General features: G+C 50.0%; 1 protein-coding gene across 1 annotated transcript in view; it reads left to right on the top strand.

The window, feature by feature from the left end:
• The first annotated feature begins 3,121 nt into the window (after positions 1 to 3,121).
• The window catches only part of CAMK1G (calcium/calmodulin dependent protein kinase IG), a 30,261-nt gene continuing 8,320 nt past the window's right edge, over positions 3,122 to 25,062 (top strand). The window contains exons 1-5 of the mRNA XM_081112156.1: positions 3,122 to 3,341; positions 14,870 to 14,990; positions 18,713 to 18,841; positions 21,988 to 22,062; positions 24,467 to 24,605. Of these exons, the coding sequence (XP_080968282.1) occupies positions 14,899 to 14,990; positions 18,713 to 18,841; positions 21,988 to 22,062; positions 24,467 to 24,605 (435 nt within the window). The 5' untranslated portion in view covers positions 3,122 to 3,341; positions 14,870 to 14,898. The remainder of the gene's footprint in view (positions 3,342 to 14,869; positions 14,991 to 18,712; positions 18,842 to 21,987; positions 22,063 to 24,466; positions 24,606 to 25,062) is intronic.

The raw sequence follows: 25,062 nt of genomic DNA, 5'->3' as shown, positions 1-25,062 counted from the left end.
CTTTTCCCTTATAATTCCATTTGAAAGTCACTTCCTCGGGGATAGGAAGGTCCCCACAGCATGCACTTTCATAATGCCCTCTTCATAGCACTTATCACAGTTATAATTATCTGTATTTGTTTAAATCTGACATCACTGCTAGAACATAAGAGTCATTAGAGCAAGACTGTGCCTATCTTGTTTATTACTGTATGTTCAGAGCCTAGCATAGTGCCTAGGACAGGGTAGGTGCTTAATAACTATGTGCTGTATGCATGCATGCATGAATGAATGAATGAATGATGAAGATCATTTTCCCTTCCCTTTTCAACCCTGGCACCTCATTACATCTTGTTATTTGCTACCGAAAAAAAACTCAATCTCAATATCTAATTAAATTTAAAAGACAATGCAGACCAAAGTGAGGTGAGAAAGAACTGCTGTGTCCCCATGAGCACACACCCCTCTTCTCTTGCTTACATCAAACCATAAGAGGGCCACTTATTTTGTGTATTTCAGGGATAAGCATGACCACGTGGGAGCAGCGGAGGTGAGAACCTGAGAGTACACTTGGCCACCTCTCCTGTGCCAGCGTCACTTGGGTAAGCTCTGACCCACCAGTCATTTGGGGTGAGAGAAGGATGCTGCCTGACAGGCACCGGCAACTCCTTCAGGTCATACCCTTCTCTCTACTCCTGCTACCCCCCAGCTCAGGGACTGCAGAGCCTTCCTGCCCTGGGACTTTCAGTCTCCACCTCCCAACCTCAGGCACACAGGGGTTTCCCACCAGCACCTTCGCTTAGGAACCTACAGTGAGTGACTGTCTACTGACTTCGCAGCCATGTCCAAAGCCCCCTGCCGGGCTGCTCAGGCACCCTGCCCGCCAGCCTCACCCCACTGCATGACAGGCCCATCTTGTCATTGCCAGCATGCATTCTGTGTGCTCCAACCTCTGTGCTTCTCCTAATCCCACCCACCCACTGCACCTCCCAATCTGGCCCTACTCATCCCTAAGGCCCAGGCTCACTCCCATGGCAGTCTTCCATAAAAACTTTCCTGATGTCTCCAGCCCACAGCAGGCCGACTGCATGGCCCCATCTATGGTGACCACATGGGCTAATAGCACCCCACTTAACTATTGATGGATCTTTGAAAGTTTTCTGTATTTCAGTCTTATCTTGTCTACAAGGCATGGAGTGTTTAATAAATATTTGGTTGAATGGGTAATTGGGGAAAACATAGAGATAAGGCCCTTAAAAGACTCTGAACCAGACAACACTGCAAGCATGGGTATGTGCATGTGTGCTTGTGTGTATATGTATGCTGTACCAAAAGCTCTCTCCCACCTCCTTGAGAAACATTCCCGAATGCCCTTTTCGTTCTCTGGTCACCTGTGCCAATACTCAAGCAATGGATGCTCTGCCCCCACTCCAGCCTCTGAGGTCTGGCATGTGGCCTGGTCAGTACCCACCAGAACATCGGCCTTCTGAGCTCAGCCTAAAGAGGCAGCGCTTTCTCCTATGGAGCCCGACATCTGCAAGACCTATTTCTGTTTCCCTGGCTGAGAATGCATCCCTGGCCTGTGGCTCGCCAAGGCCAGCAGTGTGCAGGCGGATTGGAGGGAAGGGGACGAGGAAGGGGGATTCTGGTGAGCTGGTGTTGACAGGCAGTTCCTTGCCTGATTCAAACTAGTACCAGGCACATGACAAAGCACAGAATGGACTGACTGGTGTGCTTGGACAGTAGAAGTTCTATGAGTATAGAATCTGGGTCTGGTTTCATATCCCCAATACCTAGTCAGTGCTTGATAAATATTTAAGGAATGTGTGTGTATGTGTGTGCTGGAGAAGACGTCAGAGGCAGAATTCAGCACCCTGCAGATAAACTTTCTAACGTTTGTTGATGCCCATAGGCATTGCTGGACCACCTCGGGCTGTAATTAAACTCTGCTGTCCAGTGTTCAAACAGGAGGAGGACAGCTGCTGGTTGGGATGCTATACCTGAGCAGAATCTAAGCAATGGAAAGGCAAACTAGAATTCAAGGCAGAAAAAATATTAAGAACCAAGGAGAGTTTGGGGAATATCCTTATTCAAAAAACACATAAATGATGTAAAATAAAAAGGCACAAGTTCGAAGCTCATTCAAAGGAGCAATTGAAAGTGCATAACAGCTGAGCATATCTGAAGGGCAATGAAAGGGACAACGTGGCCAAAGGAGGCACTTGCGTGTCTGGGAAGATGGCAGCCAGGTAGCCTAGCTGGGAGGAATGGGAGGAGGGTGGTTTGAAGGAGACTATAGCACATTCAGCTTTGTTTGTGGATGGCTGTGGACATTTTGATGTTGAGATTAAGGTGGATGACCCAGATGCGGGTATTGATTTGGGACATTCACCTGAAGACCCTGCATTCACATTAAGGGGAGAGTAGAGAAGAAGTAAGAGGGCGGAAGTTCAAGGACTCTCCACTAAGAAGCAGCAAAGAGAAGCTGAGAAGGAGGTGGGGAAGCCTGGTCAAGGGCAGGACGAGGAGGTGAGTGTGAGGGAGCAGAGTCTCCAAAGGAGGGGAATGGTCTCCTAGGGTCTAATGAGTTAGCACCGAGAAGAGAGTGGTAGGTTTTGGGATCAGAATGCTGTGCTTCTAGAAACAGAGGAAAGGAGACATAGAGACAACGGAACCATTCAACATAGGGTCCCCCTGCGGGACATCCCAGGACTTCTCTGTAAGAGGTGTCAAGCCAGACAAATACTGAGGGCTCGTGTCTCTACATTCCAGCCAATGTCGAAGCCCTTCTGCTCAGGTAGGTGCTTTTAGACAACACACCCCAGCAGCTGAGTGGTTAAGAGGGAAACTGAGGCAGGCAGACCTAGAAAGCTTCTTGGATTTTCTGTTGTCACCCCATCCATGGCAATGGAAATCTCTAATCTGATGTTCTGATGATGCTTTTATTTTTCCTCTCTCTCTTTCCATCACAGTCATCAATGCAAACACAATTACACAGGCATGTGCAGGGAGAGAGAGAGAGAAAGAGGGAGAGAGAGAGAGAGAGAGAGAGAGAGAGAGAGAGAGAGAGAGAGAGAGAGAGAGAGAAAATAAAAGAGCCTCTTTGCAAAAGCATTTTTCTGGACCAGACTAAATGCTGCTCAGAGGGAGGGAGAACAGGGGAAAGGAAGGAGAGATAGAAGCCACCTAGCTACTTTCCCTCCCCTTTAAGGCTGCCTGGTTACGGTCCTAGGAAAGAAAACCCCTGCATTCCTCCCCTTTAATTCGGCTTATTGTTAACCCGCCCGGAGCAGCTAATCCTCACAGACCTGTAGGAGCTGGAGTGGGAGCATCAGGAGCACGACTTCTTTCTGAGTCCCTGGGTAAGAGGAGCCTGCTTCTTTTCTTGATCTTAGGAGGTTCCTTGCTTAGTGGGGGGCAGGTGGCTCCTAGAGGGTGGGTTTGAAGAGCCACTTCCGTGAGCAACTTGGGCGTTGATTTCAGCCTCAGGTCCAGTGTTGCCTGATTCCTGTGGTGCCCAGGGTAAGTTGTGGCTGCCTTGGAAAAGAGGTCTGAATGAGATCTGGGTGGGACCCCGGTCGGGGGGCCTCTGGACACCACTTCAGGGCTGCCTGGAGTGGGAGAACCTTTTGCACTCTGGGCAGGAAAAGGGGAGCCCCGTGTCTGTCTATGCCCCTCCTCTCCTCAATGCCTGCTGCAGGCTGCATTCCGGGGGCAACTCTCAGGGCTCTGTGCCTGGGGGGGGGGGGGGGCAGTCCATCTGCAGGGTGTTGGGACCCCCAGCATGCGGCACCCCTGCCTCCTGCACAGCCTTCATCTCTTAACCTCTCTGACCCCAGCTGTCAAGCCGGGCAATGCCCAGTCTGCCTACCTGTCTGGGTTGCGGTGAGGATTAGAGCAACCAGTGGGTTAAAAGGAGGTTTGTGAACAGCCTGTGGCTCTGCAAAGCCAAGGAAGGGAAGCCAGCCTCGGCCCCCCTGGCAGGGTCCAGGGACCGGCTCCAGCTCGCGTCCTTGGCGGCATAGGATGCAGAACTCAGCCACCCAGGGCGGGCAGGCGGGCATGAGGAATTGCTCTCCTTCACCTCCCCCCCCCCCCCCCCCCGGGGCAGGGGGCGGGGTGCACCCACCTCCCTCCTGTCTTTGAACTTCCCCAGTTCAGTCCTCAGGTAAAGATGCTAAAAGGAGGTCTGGATTCACCCCCACCACCCCCATCCCCGCTGTGGCCCCTTCGCTGCACGTAACTTTGACGCACAAACCTTAACCCTGAGGCTCCCGGAGGGAGGCGCTGCCAGGGCTCGCGCTGGTCTGGCTGCCGTGCATGGCTGGCCGGCTGCTTGCTCTGGAGCCAGATAAATTGATGATGAGAAAAATCGCTGAGGAGAGTCCAGAGGGTCAAGCAGGTTCCGTCTTGGGTAAGGAGATGATCTTTCCCAGACCAGAGGCTGGAGACAGAGCCTGGCCCCGGCAGGGCTACTGACCCAAGCTTAACCAGAGCCAAAGAGGAGACCCAACAGGCCATCACACAGAGTGCTTAGTAATACCGGGTGTGGGACCCCACTTCACGGTGGATGGTGTGCTTTCTCTTAATTATCTTTAGGGCGAGTCAGCGGGCTGGTGAAGGAAGTACGATTTCTCCTTTTATAGAGGAGATCACTGAGACTCAGAGAGGTTAAGCGGTTTGCCTGGGTTGCAAAGCTTGATGAGAGTAGCATTTGAGCCTAGATCTTCTGATATAATCAGTGACCTTTCCATGATGCTGCAGATAGCTAGGTGTGGGGGAGGAGGGTGGGAAGGGGGGAGGGGAGGGGGGCACTCTTTAGGAAAGGGGGCAAAACTTTGGGGAAGAAGCTTCAGGTTAGAGACCAGGTTTGGGCCAGATCAGACACTGGCTCCACAGTAGATGCCTCAGGCCCCAGCCTCAGTGCTAAGAACTCTGAGTTTTCTGGGGATGCAGCCTTTCCCAGATCATCCAAGTCCTGTGGGGTTGGGGGTGGGGGCAGGGGGTGCGGCGGGAAGAGCCGTCAGGTTGGGAGTGCAAGCAAGCATCCTAAGAATGAGGGTGGTGTGAGACCCAACAGTCACCACCAGGACAGAGGCAACAGGTTGGGTGGTAGGGGGACTAGGCGGTTGCTGTTGCCTCTGACGGACCGTCGTTTACCATCTGCTTGATTTGGGGCATTTTGCTGGACATGTCTACCCATCAGGATTCCAGCTATGGGGTTAATGACACCTACCTTGCAAGGCTGCCCTGTGCATTCAAGGAGATAATGCTGAAGTGCCTAGCGCAGTGCCCCACCCAGGCGATCCGCGGGCAGGACTGGAGCAGTTGTGGGTGGGACTGACAAGAATCCCTCTCTAAGAGGAGAGCGCCTCCCTCGGCCCCTCTCTCCCACGCACGCACGCACATGGCCATAAATAAATTGCCACACCGAGTGCCTGCGAGGGCTGGGGCCCCGCCGCAGCCTGCCCGAGCCCGGAGTGAATGAGCTGCAGGATGAATGAGAGAGGTGGAGCGGCTGCGCGCGGCGCTACAACTGCAGGCACGCCTGCCTGCACGGTCAATGTCAGGGGCTGGGGCTGGGGCTGGGCGGCTGCCAAAAGGAACGCAAGTCCGTGGGGCCAGCGGGGCTGTGATGATTGTCAAACCGGTGTCCTCGGAGGGAAGGCTGGTAACACAGAGCTTCTTGCCCCAGCGGATGTGAGCTCAGCCTGTGCTGCCTCTGCGCCCCTTCCCCAGGGGGAGGTCCCTTCTCTCACCTTCCAGAAGGCGGAAGGTTCAGGAGAAAGCCTGGCTGGGGCGGTGTACAGTCAATAGCCCCACGGCTGTTCAAAGGAGGCGCCTCTTGCATGGGAGTTAAGCTCAAAGGCAGCGTGTGGCAGACACAGGCAAAACTACTACCCTTGAAAACTCCTTAGAAAGGGGCCGGGGTGGAGATGAGCATATTGCCCATAAAAAAAAAAAAAAAAAAAAAAAAAAAAGAAATTCCAACACCAGCAGTGTTTCCTACAGTGTTGCAACAGATCGCTGTTTTCTTGGTTGAATACCAGATGAAGTAGTCGGTTTGCATTTCAGGGCCGTGGTGTATGAGAATGTATATAGCTTGAAACACTTCGGAATCACAGTGAGAAGAGATGCTGCTCACGCTGTGAGAGGCATGTGGGAGCCAAGACCAGCTGAGGGAATAGCATTCTCAGCTCCTGTCCTCGCTCGCCCCTATTTAAATTTTTATTTGTTTCCCTCTCTCTCTCCGTGTGCCTGTGGTGTGGGCCCGCGGCCTAGCCCGTGAGAGGGTGCGGGTGCTTTCAAGCCCGCTGATGGACTGCACATCGTAGGAAAGCCAAGAAATAGACAGAGGTCCTTATTCCCTTCTGCAGACGAGGACACGGAGACCCACTGTGGTTAGAAGCACATTAAGAACAAGTAGCTACCCTGGTCATTGTGACTCAGTTGGTTGGGCATCATCCTGGAGACCAAGGGGTTGCCAGTTTGATTCCCAATCAGGGCACATGCCCAGGTTTCAGGCTCAATCCCCAGTGGGGGTCATGCAGGAGGCAGCCGATCAATGTCTCACTCTCACACCTCACTCTCTCTCTCTCTCTCTCTCTCTCTCTCTCTCTCTCTCTCCCTCCCTCTCCCTTCCTTATAATAATAAGTAGCACCCCCTGCTCTCTCCAATGACTCCTATGTGTCACTCAGTGAAGCCTGGGGAATGTTCCTCGCTTTCTAGATGCGAGGCACACAGTGCACCTTAAGCAACACATGGATTCTGGCTTGTCACCGCAGTGGAAGGAATCTGGTTACACTTAAATGTGGGTTTGAGCCTGAAATAAACTGCAGGAGGCAATTGAGAAAGGTCCTTCCTCAGTGATTTTGCAAACAGAAACTGGCAAGCAGAGCTGGCCTTTGAGATGGCAGGGTTCGTGGGAGGGCTGGGGATGGAGTCCGTGCTGCTGCGAAGTGCTGTCCAGCCAGAAGGCCCCAGGAGGCTGTAGGGTCTGGGATCTGAGCTCTGGCCAGCTGACCAGCCACTGGAGTGGCAGCCCATGAATGGGAAGCAGGTGCTGACAGCTCACACACACCCAGCCACGTGCCTGTGACTCGGTGAGGGGACAGGTCTTTGAGGGATGACAGCAGGCTACTGGAAAATCCACATACTGCTCAAACAAACGGAGGATCACGGAGCAGTAGAGATGGCCTAGTCCCCGTTTTCCAAAGTCAGCTCTGAGCAATTCTAAATTCCCCTGGAGGCTAGTAGGTATTGCAAAAGGAAAGACTTTCGCAGCCTAGTAAATTTGGGGGGTACCAGGTTAAATGGCATAAAGCAAGTATCTTTAATAGACCCCAGAACCTCTTTAATAAGCTAATGTGCATCATTAAAGACACCTGCTGAAGAGGCAGAACATCCACTTTGCTCAGAATCTCCTGGGACTAATAACATTCTAAAAAGCAAACTTCAGGGAAACTTAATCTACTCCTATCTCTTTTCACCAAGAGGAGCAGTGGAAGCCCAGAGATGTACAGTGATCTGCCTGGGGCTGCACAGCTCCTCGGTGCCAAGTCAAAACTGCAGCCGGAACTTGAGTTCTGTCTAGTGCAGTGATGGCGAACCTATGACACGCGTGTCAGAGGTGACACGCGAACTCATTTTTTTGGTTGATTTTTCTTTGTTAAATGGCATTTAAATATATAAAATAAATATCAAAAATATAAGTCTTTGTTTTACTATGGTTGCAAAGACCAAAAAATTTCTATATGTGACACGGCACCAGAGTTAAGTTAGGGTTTTTCAAAATGCTGACACGCCGAGCTCAGAAGGTTTGCCATCACTGGTCTAGTGCCTCTCAATCCAGAGTGTGATGGAAAGTCTAGTATGGGCTCGAGTCCAGGAAATGGTGGGGCCTGGGCAAGAAAACAGCCCAGCTTTAGGCTTGCAGGCCCTTTATAACCAGAGTGCCCCAGCCTGGAGGCAGACAGCACATTCTTTGTTTTGTTTCATTTTTGTTAATCCTTACCAGAAGATATTTTTTCCATGGATTTTTAGATGGAGGGGAGGGTGGGAGGGGGAGAGAGAAACAGAGAGAGAGAGAAACATTAATGTGAGAGAGACACATAGATTGGTTGGCTCCCCCACACGCCCGGACCAGGGCCGGGATCGAACCTGCAATCCAGGCATGTGCCCTTGACCGGGAGCTGAACCCACACAGAGCGTGTGTGGGCCGACACTCTGATTACGGAGCCACGCCAGCCAGGGCCGACAGCACATTCTTATGACAGATGATCCAACTGATAACCTCCCCCTCAAGACCTGCAGGCCTTTCTGAGTCATGATCCAAAGAAATGGAAAGCCGTGGAAACACAAGGCAGTCTTAGGGTGGCCTGACTCCTCTGAGGTGAGTGAAAGGGCCATATGGTCCCTCGGGAAGGCTCCGAGGCCTGCTCACCATGCCCCCGGGAGAGCACCGGGGAAGGCAGGCTGCCTCTTCCTGTAGGTGGAGCTGAGCGCCATGGCCTGTGGGTGGAGGGCTGCGGAGGTGCTGCTCAAAGATCCTCTCCTTCCTTGTCCCCATCTCTTAGTGTGTTGTGTCCAGTCTGGGAACTGGACTGTGGATCTGGTAACACATTGCATTGAGTTGAATTACATTGAATGCCTCTGGATTAAAACCGGATGCCCCCAAGACTCTGGGATATCTTATCCGGAGGGGTGACACTCATAAGCAATGAACTCAGCTGATTGATTTAATAAGCAGAGTCCTAAGTGGCTGTGACTCAAAATAGGAAACTTTTGATAAGGAGGTTGCATGGAGCAAGGCAGGCAGGCGTGAGGGTCCAGAGAGAGGCTCCAGGGCCATGTGGGGCCACAGGTGGCCTGGTACCTTCGGAGGATGGTGATGACAATGAGGCAGCCACCAAAGATAAGCTTATCTGCCTTACAGTTCTATCTGGGAGCCTGGGAAGGAGAGAAGGGCAGGGGCGGCCCACGGAAAACGCGTGTGAAGGACGCCTGCCTCCTGGGCTCCCAGCCCAAGATCTCTCACCAGCACCTCATACATAGCCGGGCTGGATGGCACAGCCTGTTCCCAGAAGCTCAGAAAGGCCTGCTCAGAGGCAGTGTCCACCCCCCAAGATCGTGTGTCCTGCCCTTCAGGAAGAACTTTTCCCTCTGCAGTCTCCTCCCAGCTGTGGAATCTTCCCCCCAGAAATCAAGAAGACCATCCAAAACATACGACTGAGTACTAAGCAGCTGGAGCCAGGCGCTGAGCTAGGCCCAAGGGAGACAGGGAAATGGACCAGGTCTTTGTCCGTATGGAGTTGATTTCTAGTGAGGCTATGAGCTCAAACAAACAAACAGGAGAATTTCCTATTGCCAGACGTGTTACAGAAGACCGGCTCAGGCTGACACTATAGAGGAACTTTGAGGGGGCGGGGGAGATGACTCTAGATAGAATGGTCAGGGGGGTGGGCCTCTTCAAGTGACCCAGGGGGTTCTGCTGACCAATAACTGGACCTAGAGCCCAGCTGTCTGTCCCAGAAGTGATGATGATGGCAAAGAAGGCAAGTTGATTCTGCCCTCTCTGCTGCTATGCCTTAGGCAGGGTCTCACGGCGAGAGCTTAGAGAGGAGGTCCCACTGCCTGCCCTTCCCGGGGTGCAGGGCTCCCTGCTGCCTTTCCTCACTAGAACAATATTAAGACTACATCTCCCCCCACCTTCAACACCCATCTGAAGTCCAATTCCTATGCAAAGCGACCCCTGATCAAGCCCCCCTCACTCACTCCTGTAACAAATATGGGCCAGACCCTGAGTATGTCCCAGTCTCAGTACCAGGCCCTAGAGATTCCAAGATGAGGAATGCATGGCCCCTGCCCTTTAAGCACTCGCATGCTGGTGAGGGAAACCCACATGTAAGCAGTCAGCTACAGTCAATCTCTGAACCATTTTGGCCCTGACCCAACGTGCTCATTCATTTGCCAACTCCCATCCACTGGTCTGTGTTCTTAGGCATTTATTTATATGCCTCTTCTTGGTCTTTTCAACTTGATTCTAAGTACTTTCCAGGGTAACCTCATGTCATAAAAAATGTCTATATTTAGTCCAGTGGGTATACAGAAGGTACTCCATAAATGCATGTCGAATGAAGGGGTGTTACCTCCACAACCCAAAGATGGTCCCATGTAATGAGGTCATTTCCTTTGCCAGGACCATTCTGCAGAACATTCTGAAGGGCCTGGCCCTGTTGGAGAGTGAGGGGCCCGAACCAGCCCCAAATGCCAGCGTCCGCGTCTCCTGAACTGCACGGGGAAATCAGCTCTAAATCTCAGAGAAGCCTCCAGTGGCTGTTGTGGAGCTTCGGAGCCCAATAGAACTTATTGCAGAAACGGAGAGGTGGGGGGCACTTTGGAAACAAATGAGAGCAATAGTGGAGCTTCGACCTTTTCAGAATTTGTTTTATTTCCCTCTGAAAGGCCTTGAGGTTTCTCTGCGGCTAAGCAGGGGCGGGAATGAAGCAGGGGTTTAGGTCTGGCCCGGGCTTTTTCATGTAGCTCTGAAGATGGAACTACATTGCTAGCTTTGAGTGTATGGGAGGAGGGGTGGGCGGGAAAGATGTTTTCTTTATAGCCTAACTTAGGCTAAGCATACTATGTTTTAAGAAGCTATTTAAAAGAGATGGGAAAGAAGGAACAGCGAGTACCGATCTGCTAATGAGGTGGTAATGCCTCCTGGAGAGCAAGCAGGCAGTCATTCCATGGGGGATTCACCAGGGGGAGTGACGGCCGCCCACCTGAAGGCCTCAAGTGGAAAGAAGGCTTTTGATTGGCTCCCTACCTGGAAAAACAGTCTGTCTGCAGCCCTGTTCTTTGGAAGGGGAAAGAGACAGAGAAAGAGACACACACACACTGGCCCTGTTGATCCGGTTCCTTTTAACGCCCACCCTATGTTCCCACATGTTTCCAGACTTCTCAGCTACAGTATGTCTACACGGTAGGAAGCGTTTGGCCCAAGCCCAGATGCCAACCGCTCTGATAAGTGGAAGCTGCTAGATCTGGGGCTAAGAATCTACAGAATCATATCTGGCTAAAGATAGCCCTCTTGTAATATTTCATCTCCCTCAAAGTAGTCTCTGCCAATCAGGGTCCCTTTGTCTCCACCTTGTGGACTGCCCTCAAAGTCCAGGGTGAGGCCTCCCCTGGCCAGTGCTGTGGTCCCTCTGGGCTGCCACAAGCCAAAAGGAGCAAATCAACAAATGAGCCCAAAGTTTTCAGCACGAGCCACCAGATCTACACTTGGCTGTTTCAAATGTGTTTTTTCATAGTTATATAGCCAGGTGGCAAATTTACACACTATATTAAATGTGCAAAGAAATTATAGATTCTTTATTTCTTATAAAATCTTATGCCCAGCTGGTGTGGCTCAGTGCTTGAACATCAACCTATGAACCAGGAGGTCACAGTTTGATTCTGGTCAGGGCACATGCCCAGGTTCGGGTTCGGTCCCCAGTGTGGGGCATGCAGGAGGCAGCCGATCAATGATTCTCTCTCATCGTTGATGTTTCTCTCTCTCTCTCTCTCTCTCCCTCTCTCTTCCTCTCTGAAATCAATAAGAATATATTTTAAAGAAAAAAAATCCTACCTCGCCTGGCAGCAAAAAGGAAATAGGAAACTTCACATTTGAACTTGTCCATTATAACATCTCAGATTTAATAAAGAGTCTCATGTAGTCCTTTATAAAGTGTCTCTCAGGAAAACACAGCCTTGGATGGCCTTTCCTCCCCCTGTTCTAGTTCAAGGTGGCATTTCCATTATTCGGCACTCAATCTAGTTTTAGTATGGGAGAGGGGGGCATCCGACTTGCCAGGGACCTCGAATCCCAGCTGTCTGGGATCTCATCAGAAGCTGACTAGTGGCCTCTGAGGTGTGACTGGTCTCATCTGGCCCATGGAATGTCATGCTGACACCCTCCCCTGAAGGCCCTGATCCCAGCCACTTGCTGTCACCTGAGACTCCCTGATTATAGTCAGTCTCTTCATCCAGACCCCAGGTGACATCCCCTCTAGTAGCAATATAACCCCTCACCAGGGCCATGGGCAGAGGGGAGCTGTTAAATGTTTTGTTTGTTTGTTTGCTTCTTTGTGTTTTGATAAATGCTTAACATCTGGTTCTTGGAGGGTGAGGGGAAGAGTGGGGGAAAACCCTGATTGTAGCATTTGCCTGTTTCCATGGTGCAAATACTCCCAGGATGGCTAACAACATGAGGCTACTAAGCATGGGGCGGAGAACAGACATGCACAGTCAGCTGTCATGAGGTGGTACAAGCTGGCCCTGGGCTACTTCTGCAGATCATGAGACTCCGTCTTGCTCAGCTTCTCCCTCTAGGTCTGCCCCATAAGTATGTTCTGACCTCTCAGATGTGGCTGCAGCCAGAGTTGCCCCTAGGCTTACGGTCTCCCACCAGTGGGGCCCTGGGAAGCCCACCCATCTGTTCCTGGTTGGATGTTAGCAAAGATGTGTGCTTCTGACAACTACACCCGCTGTCTCCCCATCTCCTTCCCAGGATCCACTCGGGCCCAAAGTAGCAGTCTTTCCATGCCTTGTCCTCTCTGGCAAGGACCTCACTTGTGTCACACTCTTCTTATTCCCAGGGTCTAAGCCTCACAGTTATGTCTAATGGCACAAGGGGTTTCCTTCTATGCTATAGAACCTATTTTATGGCATAAGTCTTCCAGATGGGGCTGACCAGGAATGAAAAACCATCAACTTAATATCCCCCAAATAATATCTGTTACAACTGTTTAATACAGGCGAGACAATATGCTAAGTCTCTATGTACACCATTTGATGTATTCTTCACCATAACCAGAAGGGGTGTTGTCCCCATTTTACAATGAGTTAATGGTCTCAACAAGGTCATTAACCTGCTGAAGGCAATTTAACTAGTAACTAGTGGAGATAGGATTTAAACTCAGGTTGACCTCCAAACCTATGCTCTTTATCTAATGCTAAACTGTGTAGGCACAAACTTTATCTTCTTCTACAGTTATTAGAAGACCCCATGGATTTTACTGGCATTTTTTTTATTGAGGAAGGGGGGACATTGCCTGAGACACACAGCCACTAGACATACTTTCCTCTTTCTCTGTCAGGCCCAAGAAGTTTGTGGGAGAAGGGTGCTGGCAGAAATGTGTCTCACCCACCACCCACAGAAACTCAGGACTGCTTTGTGCAGCTGTACTAGGCTAGCTAGGGCAGAGCACCCAAAGGAACAGAGTCCCGACCCCGCTCCCCCAATCACACCCCAAGAACATGACTCTCTCTAGTAATCATGACCTCAGAAAGGGTACCATCATCCCAGAATGTTCCTACCAGAAGCATAAGAGTCAGTCTAGACTCCTCTTACCCCACCATAGACACATCACCTGGTATCGTAGAAAACTGGACCCCCGGAATATATCCCAGGCCCACCCACTTCCCTACCACCATGGTCCCAGCCACTCTCATCTCTCTCGTAGGTTTCTGCCCGTGCCTATTCTCCATGGGCCAATCCCTGCCCCTCCACTCCATTCTCCATAGAGCAGCTAGAGTGAGCTCTTCAAAACCTCAGCGGTCTAATTTAGCTCTCCTGCTAAAAACCCTTTAATATCTCCCAGTCTCACTAAGAAGAAATTCCAATATCTAATGAAATCTGTAAGGCCTTCTAAGGTCTGCCCTATGCCCGCCTCTCCCTGCCCACCACTGCGCCATGCCATGCAGAGTTCAGTCTGCCCCAGCTACACGTCTCTTCAGTCCTTGGGGCTCTTTCCCCCCTGAGGACTTTCACATTCCAGTCCTTCTACCAAAACGCCCCTTCCCACACTCCGTGTTTGACTGGCTTCGTCACAAACTTCTGATCTCACCTGAAATACGACCTGCTCAGAGAGGCCTCCCCTGACCTTGCTCTAAAGAAGACCTGCTCTGTTGGTCTCTATGGCAAGCCCGGGGTTTGTTCTTCCGTGGTTTTCCCACACTGTGCACACGTTAGTTCACTTGCTCGTTGCCCGTCTCAAGACTGCCAGCCCCAGGGAAGCTGTGTTTTCCATCAGGACGTAGCCAGCCCCTGACGCGGCATAGGTGTCAAACGTTGAATGCCTGTGGTAACTCCAGAACTCTGATATTAAAGTTAGGACCTGATTCAGTTCAGATTCTAATGAATAGCTATTTCCCAGCACTGTGCGAGATATTGTGGGAGTTGCAGAGGAAACACAGTGCTCATTCATCGAGCATCCATGTGTTTCACCCATAACAGGTAGGAATAGGAAGGGCTGTGGATGTGGGAATGGGAATGGTTGGGGATGTGGGAATGGGAATGGTTGGGGATGTGGGAATGGGAATGGTTGGGGATGTGGGAATAGGAAGGGTTGTGGATGTGGGAATGGGAATGGTTGGGGGTTGGGGGAGGTAGCACAGTTGGGATAATAGAAAAGGAAGTTGGGCTGACTCAGCAATGTGAATAAACACCTTGGGGATCATCTGGTAACACAGGAAATGCCTTAGCTCAGCCCAGGTAGATAAAGCCAAGTTCATCTAGGCGTATACACAAAATAAGAGTTCCCACCACAGACTAGAGTAGACACCCAGAGCCCAGCCAGCATGGCTCAGTGGTTGAACCAGGAGGTCATGGTTTGATTCCAGGTCAGGGCATATGCCCAGGTGGTGGGCTCCATCCCCAATGGGGGTGGGGTGGGGGGCGGGTGAACAGGAGGCAGCTGATCTAGGATTCTCTCTCATCCTTGATGTTTCTATCTCCCTCTCCCTTCCTCTCTGAAATCAATAACAATACAAATTCTTTTTACAACTTCTCCCGTTTCATTTGAGAAACTAGCTGAGCTGACCCTTTCTTCCCCTCCTCAAACAAAGCATCCCCGGAAGCTTCAACTCTGGAGGCGATGGGTCGGAAGGAAGAAGATGACTGCAGCTCCTGGAAGAAACAGACGACCAACATCCGGAAAACCTTCATCTTCATGGAGGTGCTGGGATCGTGAGTGCGGGGCTGGGGGATGAGGGAGTGGCTGGGGCACCTCCTGGGGGGGAGGGGGGGGGCTGGGAAGGAGTAGTTCCAGGCCAGCAGGGACTGATCAATCAGGACATCATCTCAGCAGCTCCAAGGGACCGAGGGAGGTGGAGTAGGGGCCTGTGGCAGAGAGTAGGGAAGGTCCCTTGGGATAATACAGAGGGCGGTTTCATACACTGGAGCCCCCAGGGAAAAGGCCCCTCCCCAGCTTCTGTCTCCTGCCCTGCTCCCAGGGACCCTGTCTATGTCCATAGCTGCCACAGCCCTTGGGTCCTCATCCTGGTTGGAGGAAAGAGACTTTCTGGAGCACTTCTGGGGGTTCAGCGACCCTAGCACCTCCCTGGGCCTCCTCACCCAGCTTCTTCATCTCCCCAGCAGTGAAAGGGCAACCCCACTGTCTGCTGGAGATGGAAGAAAACGTGCTTTGCAGGCTAAGCGCGGATGGGTTCACACACCTGGATCAGCTCCGCACCCCGCCATCGTCTCTGCTCCCTGGCTAAGTGCTGTGTTGGGAAAATAAAGTCACTCTGCAGCCCACACTCCCGCCAGCCCCTGGGGTGTCTATGCCTCTGCCCCTTGACAATGATTACACGGCTGGTGGAGCAGAGCCGGCTCGGCTGCAGCTGACGCTCCACTTGGCCCTGCCTCTCCTCCGGGAGGGCTCGGTCTCTGACACGGGCTGGGAGCACCTCCGGGCCACCAGCCCTATCGCCTCAGAACCCCAGCTGGTCAGCTAATTAGTCTGGGCTAATTGGCCCCGGGGCCTGGGGCAGTGAGGGGCAGTGAGTGCGCTGTCCATGTAAGCAAGCCCTGCCTTTGGCCAGCCTGGCCTAAGTTTAGCTCCCTCTGCCTTGGCTAGGAGGCAGTGACCTCGGGCAGCGAGGGCTGACCACACTCACTGTAGACACAGAGGAGCTGGCTGGGTCCTGAGAGCAGGCCTCTGGCCCTCCCGCCCAGGCCAGGGCTGGGCTCTGTGCACACAGAAGGGTCTCAGCGGCGGTGCCGGTCATCAAAGCATGGGCCCTCCATCAAGGGCCTTTGCCAAGACGCGGGTGGCTGGAGAGGGGACTTTTGGCAGAAGAGAGAGGAACGAGACTCGTGAGTGAATCTGGAACGGTTTGCTGAGCAGCCCAAAAATCAAGAGAAGGAGGGAGAAGGATGCCTGGGTGGACAGAGCTTACTCACCGTCTGCCCAGGCTTGGGCGGTAGGACTATCAGAAGACAGACACGCTGCCACCTGGCGCTCAGGGAGACCTGCCGCAGCAGCTTCTAAACCCGGCACACCAGAGCCACTGGAGCTTAACCCTAACTGATAACTGCGAAAATGCTTAAGGAAAGGGGACATAGTCGTTCAGTTCAACATCAACATACCCCCCTCCTACGTTCAACAGTTGTTAACACTTCACTATATTTCTTTTATACACACACACACACACACACACACTTGTACACTGGTTGCAAACATCATCACACATCACTTCCGAATCCTTCTGTCTGCATCTCCTAGGAATAAAGGCATTTTCTTCCATATCCACAATATCATGTTCACCCTCAAAAAATAATTTGCTATTATTTTAGCCCATGCAATTTTTTGAAAAGAAAAGAAAAAAATACAGATTCCTGGACCCAGCAATTTGGGAAGACAGAAACCCAGCAGCCAGGAATCTATATTTTAAGTGTTTCCAGTGGCTCTCACGGATCCAGCCCCCACACTGATTTGGGGCAACCGGGAGGACAAGACAGGGTCAAGTCACTGCTTAGCAGCTAGGGCTGAGGAGAAGCTAAGGGAAAGCACCTCTAGGTGCTCAGGAGGGGGACAGGCAGACCCCATGACTGACCCAGGGGAGACGCTGTGGGGAGGGGAGCAGGAAGCAGAGCAGACTCCCCCATAGGGGATGCACCAGAATCCCAGGCCAAAGGCCTTTTCTCTCCAGTCTTCGGCTCCTCTGCAACAACCCACCAGGGAGAACAGGCTTTTGCTAAATCTGCCCAGACACCACCCACAATTCCAGGGTCCTGGGACAACTGTAGGGACCCTGGGCACAGCTAGTCTGTAGCAGGAGGTCTGTCATCCAAGATCCAGGCCGCCTCCTTTCACTGCCCAGGAAAACATTTTTTCTCCTTGGCCCCTGCCCCCACCTCTGGCAGCACCCGGGCTCCCAGCAGGAGTGGAGAGCTAGAGCAGGAAGTGCAAACCAGAACGCTTGAAGCCATTACTCCTGGCTCTGAAGGCGCTGCCTGTCTTGCCTCTTGACCCGAACAACCTTGACTGCTCGAAACTAGCTCTCTGCTCCCCAATCTGACAGCCTGACAGATGGCACAATTAAGTCTCCCAATCCCTCTCCTCTGTCACACACGCATACACGTGCACACACACACACACAAACACTCACACACACACAAACACGCACACACATACTCACACACACACAAACACACACACACACAGTAGAAAGCAGCCTGAGGCAGAAGAGCAATAACATCACTTCAGATTGCCACGACAGGTGCCACGGACACACACCTTGATGTAAATGACTCCCCAGGAAGGCCTCAATTTGACCTCATTGCACAAGAGGACCCAGAGCGGGTGTCAGCTCTGAAATTGGGCGATCATTCATGTGTGGTTGTAGAGGTAAAGGTGAAAGAAGCACTCAGGGTAGACCCTACAAAGTCACGGCTGTGAAGGCCACGTTTCTCAACTCTCTCCTTTTATGAATAAGGAAAGTGGCATCTCACCCCTAGCTGCTGCTCCCCACCTCCATGCTCTTTCTCATGCTTCTTCCCCACCCCCAGCTGAAACATCATTTTCAAATGTTTCTCTCCCTCCACTCCCCTACTGGACTAACTCTCATTCATTCCTTTAAACTTGAGCCAGGGTGATCTTAAATCAGACAGCCATGAATTACGTCCTCCTCGGCTATCCCAAATGGTCACTGCACACGTTAGGAAAAATCACCCTTTTCTCTAGCCTCCTGTCTCCTGGGGGGGAGGGGGGATGTTGTAATAATTATTATATAAAGCATACAGTGGCCCCAAGGTGAATGGCATCTGCTGGAACTGGCAGCATGCAGCCAGCCCAACCATAGTAGGGGCCATGTCTGAAGTCTCCGTTTTCGGTGATCTCATAACACCTCCTGCTTATCTGCAAGTGTCTGTCTCTCACCCTAGATTCTAAGCTAGAGAGAGAAAGATAGAAATATCAGTGTTGAGAGAGAATCATTGATCAGCTGCCTCTGCAGGCCCCTTACTGGGGATTGAGCCCCCAACCCAGGCATGTGCCCTGACCAGGAATTGAACCATGACCTCCTGGTTCATGGGTCGATGCTCAACCACTGAGCCATACCGGCTGGGCTGCAGTGACCTCTCTTTAATGAGTTTCCCAAGTGAAGAAATCTCTCCAGAGCAAAGCAGAGTCTCTGGGAGTCCTTCCCAAATTATAGATCCAGGAAATAGCACCGTATAGTCCCTGAGTCTGCAATAGAATCTTTTCTTTCCCACGCGGTGGATGAGAGAGAGGGCACAATGGCATGTCAGATAGGTTCTGCCATCAACAGTTCATCAGGTGCCCGTAATGACAATGGAAACTAATGACCTGCCACACCTTCCCCCACTGACACTTCGGTTTTGCCTCCCACAATGCTCTCTAGCCAGCCAGTACTAATTTTTATTTCCCCGTGTCTTCTACTCAGAGGAGCTTTTTCGGAAGTTTTCCTGGTGAAGCAAAGGGTGACGGGGAAGCTCTTCGCCCTGAAGTGCATCAAGAAGTCACCGGCATTCCGGGACAGCAGCCTCGAGAATGAGATCGCCGTGCTGAAAAAGTGAGTGGGTCTTAGGGTTGGCTGAGTACAACTGTGGGATCACAATATTTCCTTCACAAATTACCTTGAAGAAGGTCTGGGGCTGGGCTGCTCCCAAAAGGCATTGCTCCCTTTGATTGAGCTAATGGGTCAGTTTGATTAACCAGCTAAGTTTAGCCAAAAATTTGTCTTGGCTGAATTTTTTCTCCCAGCCAATTGTCTAGTGAACCAACAGGTAGCAGAGCTGGTTTGTGCACATAGACCAAAGGTTAATTATCTCAACGGAACAAAAATCAATTGAGGGCCAACCCTCGGAAGAACTGACCAGTAAAGCAGCAGTGTAAAACTTGGAAATTAACCTCAATTTGTTCCAAATCTAATGTAGGGTTAATTCCCTAAGCATCATGATGGAGGCTACACTAATAAATCATAATGTTTACAGCAGGACTATTGCCACAACCCTTGTGGGATTCTTTTGGGGTGCAAAAAGTGTAGTAGGCATCAGGACCACAAGGATGAAGCCAACAAAATTCCTTACCCTTGGGAGCTCACATTTTCTGAGCAGAGACAGAGGTATCATAACAAACTCTATTCCCATTAGATGTGACTCACACTAGCAGAAGGCAGAGTTTGAAGGAGACAGGGATTCATTTTGCCTGCATTTGTTTTTTTGTGAGTAAGGACTATTAGGTACATTTTCAAAGAAGAGGAATCTTGAAGGATGAGTAGAATTTAATGGAGGCAGGAGGGGCAATGCAGAAAGGGAATTCAGACTGAGAATAACATAAGCTGTACTGTAGAATCATGGAGCTGCAAGGGGTGTTGGGGAAGAGTAAGTATTGGAAGCCCCTGAACTAGCTATTAAAGGACAGGAGATGAAACCAAATAGTCAAGTGGGAACTGATTATAAAGGGTCTTGGCTGTCATGATAAAGACTGTTGACTTTATTCTGTGGGCAAAGAAAAGTCATCAAGTGATTTTAAGTAAGAAGTCACATAATCAGATTTCTATTTAGAAACCCTGTCTTAAGCATGGAATGGAGAATGCCAGGCTAGAGGATGGGAGATCAATTGCAAGACTTTCTCAAACGAAGAGGATACAAGCAAAGTAGTGGCAGGATCATGTAATGGCCAGAAGGCCAAGGTTAGGAGGCATTTCAGAGAGAGAAGTGATTGAGTTGGGGTTGACCGGTAAGAATATAAAAGAAAAAAGTATTAAAAATGACTCTGAGATTGAGTGATTAAGTGGACAATTACATCATCCTTGGGATAGAAAGCAAAAAGGACGTCTAGGCTTGGAGGAAATAGAAAGAGATTGATTGGAGCACGATGAATATATGTATCCACTTATCTCTACATGAAGGTATCTGGTAGGATGTTAGAGTTATAGGTCTGGGCTTCAGGGAGATTAAATCAGAGAGAGTCAGGCTGGTGTGGATCAGTGGTTGAGTATTGACCCGTGAACCAGGAGGTTAGGGTTTGATTCTTGGTCAGGGCCCATGCCTGGGTTGCAGGCTTGATCCCCAGGAGGAGGTGTGCAGGAGGCAGCCGATCAATGATTCTCTCTCATCATTGATGTTTCTCTCTCTTCCTCTCTCTGAAATCAGTAAAAATATTTGTTTAAAGCAGAGAGGGACTCTAGGCTCATTGAAAGCTAGGTGGTCTTTGATATTATTGTATTGTATCATCAGTCCCTAACAGCACAGATACATAAACAACCATAAATACTTGTTCAGTGAATGAATCATCAACAAATTGATGTTAGTTTTGTCAGCTTGTATGTATAATTGAATCCATCAGATCACCGCTGCAAGAAGTCTATATTTTTAGAAATGTCTAAAAGATGAAAGGTATTATTAAGTACTAGAAGTCCGGTGCACAAAAATTGTGCACAGGTAGGATCCCTAAGCCAATCGGGGCCTCCCTTCATTCCGCGCCACCCCCTGGTGGTCAGCACAGGTCATAGAGAGCGATAGAACTCCCGGTCTCCTGGTCAAACTCATGTAGGGACACTTTGCATATTAGCCTTTTATATATATAGAAGATGTGTTTACTATTCTCCAGGCACTGTGCTAAGCATTTGACATGCATTATTTAATACTTATGTAACCCTATAAGACAGATCTTTGAAGATGAGGAAAGTGAGGCTAAGAAGAGTTGAATAAGCCAGTCAAAGTTACTCAATTAATAAATGCCTGAGCTAGATCTGAACTCTGACCCAACTGACTTAGAGTCTAAGTTCTTAATCCCTGTGTTGCACAACCATGAGTCATACTTCCTAGAAATTTTCTTCCTGGACAGCCTGGACACTGAATTGCTGATTGGAAAGCCAAGCCTCTAGTCTAGATAATACGATTGTTCTGCTTGCTCCCACCTGTGAATAATCCCAGCAAAGGTCATCCGGGGCAAGATTTCCCCACCTCAGCTCTATTGACATTTTCGACCAGATCATTCTTTGTTGTGTTGGGGCTGCCCTGTGCATTGGAGGATGTTTAGCAGCGTTTCTGCTTCTAACCACTGAACGCCTGCAACATCTCTCCCGTCACCAGTCATAATGATCATAAATGTCTCTAGCTATCGCCAGATGTCCTCTGAGGGACAAAACAGCCCCTGATTGAGAATCATTGGTCTAAGACATCCCATAGAAATGAACCCCCAAATGAGCATCTACCTTCTCACAATATCCTGGAACAAAAAGTTTGCAACACTTTCTCCACGGTTACCCATGAGGAGGCCTCGCTAACCTAAGTCCCTCCTGTTGTAGTAGCCTTTCTTCATGCAATGTTTCTGAAAGAGACCTGGATACCCATGTTGTAGACTAGCCTAGTGGTCAGTGCTCCCTTACCCTTCCTCAGGTCTTTTTAACTTTCTCTTTTAATAAGTTGGAATAGATCCTTAAAGTAACAAATGAAATGTTTGTTCCCTAAAGGCAGGATGATCAATTATCCATTCAAAAATATGGATTGAGCACCACTCTGGGAATCTTTTTCCTGGGATTTCTTTGTGATGGCCTATGTGTTACGAAGGCTTCATACGGACCCTCTTTTCCTAAATATTGTCATCAAAAGTCTCCAACAGAAATAAGAGTCTCTAGTTGGGCTGGGTCAGCATCCTTGGTCTAGATGACCTTAACTCACATGCCTTTCACCATGACCTTACTTTCCCCAGGATCAAGCATGAAAACATTGTGACCCTGGAAGACATCTATGAGAGCGCCACTCACTACTACCTGGTCATGCAGCTGTAAGTAAAGGTCACCTGATTTCCCCCCAGACGCCCCATGGAACCTCAGAGGCCTGGAGGAGGCTGGTTGGTGGTGAGGGAAGGATGGTGATTAAATGTCAAGAATTAGCTCAAGAGGATCTGGAATGCCAAGAACCCTTTTAGGATCAGTATGCCTCTGGGTGTGGACCTGTTCTTTATGGATCCGGGGATAAAGCTAGGGTTGATTATTGAGTTGGTACATACCAGCACAGCCTTACTAGCTGTTAAAAATATTTCCTACCAGTCAGCAAGTAGCTGTGACCCTAACCTATCCATCCTCCCTCCTGGCCCAGTCCCTTCCCTCGACCTCCCCACAACACTACAATTGAAGGGGTAATGCCTGGCAAAGCTGGGGCCTCCAAAACCCTTCTCTGGCCCCATGGCTTGCGTCCATTTTGACCAGTCATGTTGAGCAAACTGGATATTAAATGTTTTAACATCACTCCAAGGTAAAATTACTATGGGAGTAGAAGCCACAGGTAGATAGATTTTAGTTCAATATAAAGAAAGACTTGCTCGAAAGGGAGTCACCCAAAGTTAAAAACAGGCTGTGATTGTGAGTGCGTTCATGTGTAGGACTGAAATGTTGCCTCATTAGGAAGGTCTCCCCATCACTGTCATATCCAAATAAGAGTTCTGCCTGAGGGTGGCTGCTGTAGGGTTGGTCAGTGCTCCCAAAGACTCAGTATTGAGCTCAGAGACATTCTACTTATAAAGTACACGCACACTCACACACACACACTCATCACTGCAATTTCAGCATAACTGGATGCAATGTTTTTGGCTGACAGGCTAATTACTCAGAAACTCTAATGAACTAACTCTGGCCTCAGCAGCCTATTAACCCCTGGGCTCACCTGAGGCCCACAGAATAGCAATAGCAAGCAGTCAAGGGAGTAAGGTTGGGGGAGGGCCCAGAGCATCATAACAAGTGAGCAGGGACCATGTGGCACCTCAGTGAAGCCAGGATTATCACACAGTCATTCAGATGGCTAAGGATGGCATGAGGGTGGGAAGATTCAGAAGTCACTGAAGAACCACCAAACCTCCCAGAGCACCAGCCCCAGGACCCAGGATACTCTGAGTCAGGAGTTCTTAGTTGTGGACAAAGTAACTTTCTCTCATGGACTTCCAGCTCCCATAACAGAGTCCAGAGCATCAGGACAGAAGCAGAAAGAGTAGGATGTCGTGCATTTTTATTGGAGGAATTCTACATCTTTAGTACTGCATGGTCCTCACATGGGTGCATAGCCACATCTTATGTCATGAGCAGTAGAAGGGGATTGGAGCCCCTGACTCGTGGTTGAAGTAGTCTGGGATATTTATCCGAGAGAAGGACTTAGAAAAGTATTCCAGTGCACATACCTGAAAAGATTCATGTGGTAGGATGCTGTTTTTGTTCTGTGTGGCCCTCATGGACCCAATGGTGGCATTAATGTCTGCCGGTAGAAACTATAGGGTGTCGGTTCATCATAGAGCTAGAAATATTGAAGTGACAAAAGATGAGACCGTCTTTCTTAAAAGGTAGTGAGTTCTCTGCCACCGATGTGTCCAATACTTACTAGAAAACTTCTAGGCAAAAATAGTCTAGATCAGGGGTGGGCAAACTTTTTGACTCGAGGGCCACAATGGGTTCTTAAACTGGACCGGAGGGCCAGAACAAAAGCATGGATGGAGTGTTTGTGTGAACTAATATAAATTCAAAGTAAACATCATTACATAAAAGGGTACGGTCTTTTTTTTTTTTTTTTAGTTTTTATTCATTTCAAATGGGCCGAATCCGGCCCGCAGGCCATAGTTTGCCCACGGCTGGTCTAGATGGTACTCAAGAGATGGGGGTCAGACTTGATCTTAAAACTCCCCTAAATCCTAAGATGCCATATACCATGTGAGCCTCAAACTACCCCTACAACCCCACCCCATCCTTTCACCTTTAGGTGGCCCAATTTGACAAAATGAGGAAAGAATTCCCGACATGAGCACAGAATTCTCATTTGCACACCTTCTCTTTGCCTGATTTCGGTTTCACTTCTCTCTTTCATCATTTCTTCTTCCCTGTATCCTAGGCCTGAAGAGAAGGCAGATAAGAAATAATTCCCAGAAAGGAATTATTGGCTTCTTGGGAAACCCTGACCAGGGGCATTTTACATTTCAAAGGATGTTTCCAGGGAGAGGTCAATGGTTGGCCCAAAGAAATGACTCCCTAGCGATATCATTCCAGGCACCTGAAGGAGGCATTCTGAGACTGGAGTGGCAGGTCCTCCTTGCGCAGTCAGGGGTACCTGTCTGTTTCGCCACAGCTATGTCCCCATGATTACAGAGCAAACCCATTCAGATGACCTGAAATAAGAGCTGGATTCCTGCCTTTGCCCTGTGCCCACAGCGTTTCTGGTGGGGAGCTCTTTGACCGGATCCTGGAGCGGGGTGTATACACAGAGAAGGATGCCAGCCTGGTGATCCAGCAGGTCTTGTCAGCCGTGAAATACCTCCACGAGAATGGCATCGTCCACAGAGACTTAAAGGTGCCAGGGCGGGCCCTCGTTTGGGGGGGAGGAGGACAGAGAAATGATCCTTTAGGAAGGTGCTAGGGTCATGGGCAGTCTGAGCTCTATAAAATGGAGAGGGCTGGACTGGCTCACTCCTAAGGGCCTTTCTGCCCTTAGATTGAACAAATCTTGGATGAATGAGCAATCATTGTCAATTTGTACCTCAGCCTTTTCTGCACCTTTCACCAGTCCTTACCTTACTTGGCTACCGAGATAATCCACAGTTTCTGGGACCCAGCCACGGTCGTACTCAAATGTAACAAATACTTACTGAGGGTCAACATTGCACCAGGCATGTGCCAAACTTCGGAGAGGTCAGAGATAGTTAACCAAAGATTAATTCTGTCAAAAAACAGTCAGGGTACTCGGGAATGAGGCGAGAGGGGGATTAGTACCTAAAAGGCTGTAAAGCTAAGCAGAGTCAAGGCCATAA

The sequence above is a fragment of the Myotis nattereri genome, assembly GCF_964212035.1.
Source record: "Myotis nattereri genome assembly, chromosome: 18".
Classification (NCBI taxonomy): domain Eukaryota; kingdom Metazoa; phylum Chordata; class Mammalia; order Chiroptera; family Vespertilionidae; genus Myotis; species Myotis nattereri.
Note: the sequence above shows the minus strand (reverse complement) of the source record. Positions and strands in the feature narration are given on the sequence as shown.